This window comes from Austrofundulus limnaeus, unplaced genomic scaffold (genome assembly GCF_001266775.1).
Source record: "Austrofundulus limnaeus strain Quisiro unplaced genomic scaffold, Austrofundulus_limnaeus-1.0 Scaffold329, whole genome shotgun sequence".
Classification (NCBI taxonomy): Eukaryota; Metazoa; Chordata; class Actinopteri; order Cyprinodontiformes; family Rivulidae; genus Austrofundulus; species Austrofundulus limnaeus.
In genome coordinates, this window is record NW_013952731.1 from 578,598 (window position 1) to 583,945 (window position 5,348).

General features: G+C 37.4%; 1 protein-coding gene across 1 annotated transcript in view; it reads right to left on the reverse strand.

Annotated features, from left to right (window-relative positions):
- gabra5 (gamma-aminobutyric acid type A receptor subunit alpha5) overlaps nucleotides 1–4,863 on the reverse strand; it is a gene marked incomplete at its 5' end in the record, with an annotated part of 31,880 nt that extends 27,017 nt beyond the window's left edge. Inside the window, 1 exon segment of the mRNA XM_014022431.1 lies at nucleotides 4,781–4,863. Within this exon segment, the coding sequence (XP_013877885.1) occupies nucleotides 4,781–4,863 (83 nt within the window).
- Nucleotides 4,864–5,348: the final 485 nt, after the last annotated feature.

The window sequence follows — 5,348 nt, forward strand, 5'->3', positions numbered from 1 at the left end:
ATCTATCTATCTATCTATCTATCTATCTATCTATCTATCTATCTATCTATCTATCTATCTATCTATCTATCTATCTATATTTGGGCAACACGATGGCTCAGTGGTTAGCACTGACGCCTCACAGAAAGGTCCTGAGTTTGATCCCCTGTTTGGACCTGGGGTTTTTCTGTATGGAATTTGCATGTTCTCGACATACTTGCATGGGTTTTCTCCAGGAATTCTGTTTTCCTCCCACCAACCAAAAACGTACAATAAGTTGCCTTCAGGCCTGCTTTGAAAATGAGTTCTGTGATCTCAGTGGCATTTACTTGTTTCAATAATGGTCAATAAGTATCCAGTTTCCAATGCCAATACAAAACTTTTCTATGATTTGAAATTAAATTGGGAGAAAATAATCAATTTCTTTATTTAAAAATGTCTTTTTTTTTACTTTGGGGCTGACTTTCTTAATTTTTAACTAGCCACGTATTTATATGAGTTGTGATAAATGCGTTTTGAAAATCTGCATAAAAACAGGTGGATTAAAATGTAGTTGGTATGCCCTGACTTCAGTTCATTTAGCACCAATTAACAACAAATGTCATCTCAGGCTAAGATACAGAAACAGGTCTACTTCAAATCCAATTACAAAACAGTTCAGTTTGATCCAAATAGAATCCAATCCAATTATCAGTAAATTTAAAAGGCCAACTTGTGACATTTTCTAATTTAGGAGTTTTACTGTTTTATGTTGACTGAGCAAACACAATGCAATAAATGACTGGAAATAAGCACTCCTCATTCGCTCCTTATTGTTAGCCTGTCTGCTGCCATGAAACCCACACATCTTTTGGACAGACTGGGAATGAGCTGATGYGTCCTGTTTGCAAAGACAAGTGAAGTAGACCTGAGTTGATGAGTATTGGATTTAAATTGTATGTAATTGCAATGARTATACAGGGCGCCAAACAAAAGGCCTCTGTAGCTTTAGCTCTTTAGAGCAAAGACGGCGTAATGAGGGGTTTTCTCAGCAGCATTATGCAGACGTCTCCGTGTAAAAGGAGTTTCACTTAGTGGCTCTGATTATCCCTGTCCCTAGTGTCAGCTAGGGGTGGAGGTGACTGAAGTAGGCGCCGCATGGGAGAGAATAAATGTCAGAGTTCAGGAGAGTGTCGAGGTCCCAGGATCACCCGCTACACGTCAGAGGCAGGAAACACCTTAAATGATCGCCTTAAGCCTCCGAGGCTGGAGATTCCCAGATATTTCTGCACCACCAGATCTGTGGGAGTCTAAATGACCAGCTTAGGAGTCAGGAGGAGAGCTTTAACTGTTTTTTAAAGGTTACCTTGGTGAAATGTGTCCTAAGCTGCTTCCAWCATGTGTGTGGGTGTCCTCACTAAAGAAAGCTGTGGCAGTAAATGGAGGAGGACTGCTGGCCTGACATTGATTAATGGTTTAATCAGGAGCAGTATCAGTGTTTGGATGGTTATCTTCCGTTCCACCTGAGGGACAAAGGCTGTCAGATACACTGAGCTGAATCCACCTTTATTCCCTTGAATTGAGGGTGATCCTGAAACTGACATTATGTCAAAACTWCAGGCTTTGTTTTACCATTTCTATTTTGGATCTGACCAATCTAATTAATGGAAATGTACCACAGTGCTTGAAACCGGATTATGATCCAGGACCTTTATCTAATAATAGACCAACAATATATCCCATATAACCCCTACCACTAGGTGACGACTACACCTTACTTTTAAATTGTCTTGAAAAATGATTTGCTCATCAACTGTGTGAACGTTTGGTAGACTTGTTTATACTTGTCCTGTTAGATCTCTGCCTGCTATCAACCCTCTTGTTCACTACCATTGGTGGAAAAATCACAAGAGGGGTGGAAAAATAATTTCCAGAGAAAAGTGGATGGAACCTGTGTAAATCACTTTCTCAAACCGGGATGAATAGTGTCATTGTTTGAAAGCAATTTGTCATGCCACTAGTTGGCAGTATTGTACAAGAATGGCTCAAGTTATCACTGGAAACATAAATTCTGCTAAACTGAGACAAAGTTGCACTTTAGTTTTTAGCTTCCGCTAAGATTCTTTTGACACATGCGCTTTAGAACTTGTGGAACTAAATAATTTATCTAGCGCTTTAGAATTTGCGCAACTAACTTTTGAATTAGCRCTGCTCACCACTGGTGGTTTGCATCAGTGTTAGCATCAGTGTGATTGCAGATACCTATTTGTAGCTCAGCCTTTTCTCCCACTTCTGTCAGCATCTTCAAATCTCCAAGATATATTATACTTATTAAACCAGTTTATTTGCAGTACATTCTATTGTATTGTTACGTTTTTGTTACAGTATTCATTGTTTAGAAGTGCATTTTTCTTATTTAAAAACGTGTAACATAAAAAAGAAGGAGGTTTTTTTATTATTTTTAATTTTTTTTAGTGGGGACAGAACGGATTAATGGCATTTCAGTTAATTTATATGGGAAAAAATATTTTGACTTAAGTGTAATTTGAGTTACGAGCTCTGTTACAGAACAAAATAAACTTGAAAGTCAAGGCACCACCGTATCTCTAATCTGGAGAATTGCTACTTAAGGATGTGAGACTTGAACCATTAGGAAAGAGGATGAMAAAAAGATAAACCTCCTGGTGATGTGGATATGGAGGAGAATCCTTCAAGTTACCTGGATGCAGAAAACAAATGAAGGGGTGAAAATACAATTGAAGATCCCATAAATATGTGGACTGCTGCAATCAAAAGAATGAAAGCCAAATACGGACAATGGAAGAGACGTCCAGCAAGTCCAGTGCTCTGAAGGTGAAGGCTTGACCAAGAGAGGGAGAAGAAACATGAGCTGGATCGACAATATCACCAGCTGAATGGAAGAATGACTCCGGCAAGCAATGGAGGACACGCCACCCACCATTAGGCTATGGTGACGTCTGACCTGTTAGATCTTAGGTGCTGCATTTGATACAATCACAAAAGACTTTTGGGTGTTAGGAAATCTGTACTTCAATCAATCAATCAATCAATCAATCAATCAATCAATCAATCAATCAATCAATCAATCAACTTTATTTGTACCCACAGGTAAATTTGGTTACTGTCATATTTTATCCCTATTAATACCCAACAGATTTCATTTTGAACAAAATGTTTATCATTTTATATTCACCGGTTGACATTTAGTGATTTGGAAAAGGAACAAACCTGAAACCTGAAATCAGGTTTCAACATGATAATGGGATCAAACAGCTATAACTGTCAGTTTGTTCATGTTAAAAATAAATCTTCCTCACACACCTGAAGTTCCGCAGGGCTCGATGCTCGGACCAAGATTTTATTCAAGCCCTCCTCAGATAAAGTTATTCGGCAGCAGAGAATACATTTCTAYTGTTATGCTAATAATACYCAGTTATATTTYTCCATGAAGCCCAWTGAATTCAATCAGACTTAGACTACAAACATGCCTAACAGCAYGTTTGGGAAAAATAAGATGGGAGGACCAGAAGAGGGCCCTTGAGCCATCTCAATCCAGCCCTTGACATTCATCATGAAAAAATAAACCAACTTGAAATAAATTCACAAAAACAAGAAATTAGTAATGACTCTTGATTGAAAACAAGGYRTTTTTTAATAACCAATTTACAMATCAGGGCACATTTTGACTAAAACAGATCTAAATGTTTGTTTGGCCAGTGTTTGRCATACAGGTTCTTCAGACATACTGTCAAAATATGGTCTAAAGAAAACCAAAGTATTGTTTCTGTTTTTTTCCAAGCGATGTCATGAACAGGCACTATTGGTATGTTTAATAAGCTAAAGGTAGTATTTGAATAAGAAATGGTGCTGGCATATGTTTTGAAGACCCAACCCTTCAGAAACATATAAAATATAAGATCGACCTGTGGTGACCTCAGGGTAGACAAACAGAAAATAAGATGTTGGAGAAATTCTGTGTTTTGTTCATGATCTGCTCCAAGATCCTAAATGATCATTTTTCTTTTAAATATAGTCTCACAAATTGATTTTTAAACTAAAAATCTCTGTTTGACACAGCGGGGTTTTGCTGCAGCTTTTCCTGTAATAAATCTGACCACACAAGGTCTAATGTCAGTAGATGTCACCGCTGGTTACCTGCACCGCTTCATAACTGCAAAAACGTAAAATAAAACTGAAAATGAATTACTRAAAAATTGTTTCAGTTCCATTTAAAATGTTCCAAAGAGTTTAAAAACACACAACAAACAGTGCACAGCAAGCTAAAGAATGAAATAATTTACGTTATTTTTTTAGAGGGAACTACTTTGTAGGGCAAATTATTTTTTATCCCTACCTGCCCTTGGTCATGCCTATTTAGTTACATAAAATCCTGGATAGCATTTAATTTTGTTTTTATGTTCAGACAATGACAATACATTTGTATCCAAAGCTAATGGTGTAAATATTGATACATAAAGTGATACATACATACTGTATATACATTTATTTTATTTTATTTTTTTAAGCAAGGATTGACCTTAAACTCCTACAAATAACGYCAGGACTACCTTCTTCCACCTCTACAATATTACTAAAAACAGAAACATTTTGGCCAAAAATGAGGCAGAAAATCTWCTTTTATCACTTTTCAGCTTCTSAAATGCACTAATTTATTACCAAGACTTTTCCTCTATTGATTCTTTTCCTACATTGTGTGGTAGCAGTGCTCAGGTCGTTCCTTTCCCTGCATCATGTTATGCAGTTACACACTGAATATTTGCTGAGTGGTGTATTTACTCACAGCTTCCAAACTTAAGGGGACAAGCGTGGGCATCCATGGGGAAATCCTCCAGCTGCATGGGGCATTCTGCTGAGATCGTGAGTCTGAAACAGGAAGCTGGGGGTCAATATTCAGAAACTTAGTTCACCGTAACAACATGCTTCATTATCATGACACAAATAAACACATCTTTGTTTGATCTCAGTATTTAATAAATCATGTAAACAGCAGTAAAGAAGTATCAATCATAGTTTGTCATCACTGGAGCAGCTCTGATGATCAGCAGAGTAATATAACAGTTTCCAGCCACAATCAGCAGCTGAACCATCTGTGAGGACTTTAATTTGCCACCTGTGTACAAAATTACTATTAATTACAAATTAGGCTTTAGTAGAAACTAATAGGTTTGTGATGTCATCATACAGACTGAGTGAACGTTAGAGGAGCTCACAGCCTGGTGCAATGCTGCCCTCTGCTGGACACAGGAAACACCTGCAAATACTGAACATAAAAGCTTTTCTGCTTTTTACCACAGTGCTGACAGAGGATTTTATTTTAGAATTAATACATTTGGATCAAACTGCTTCAA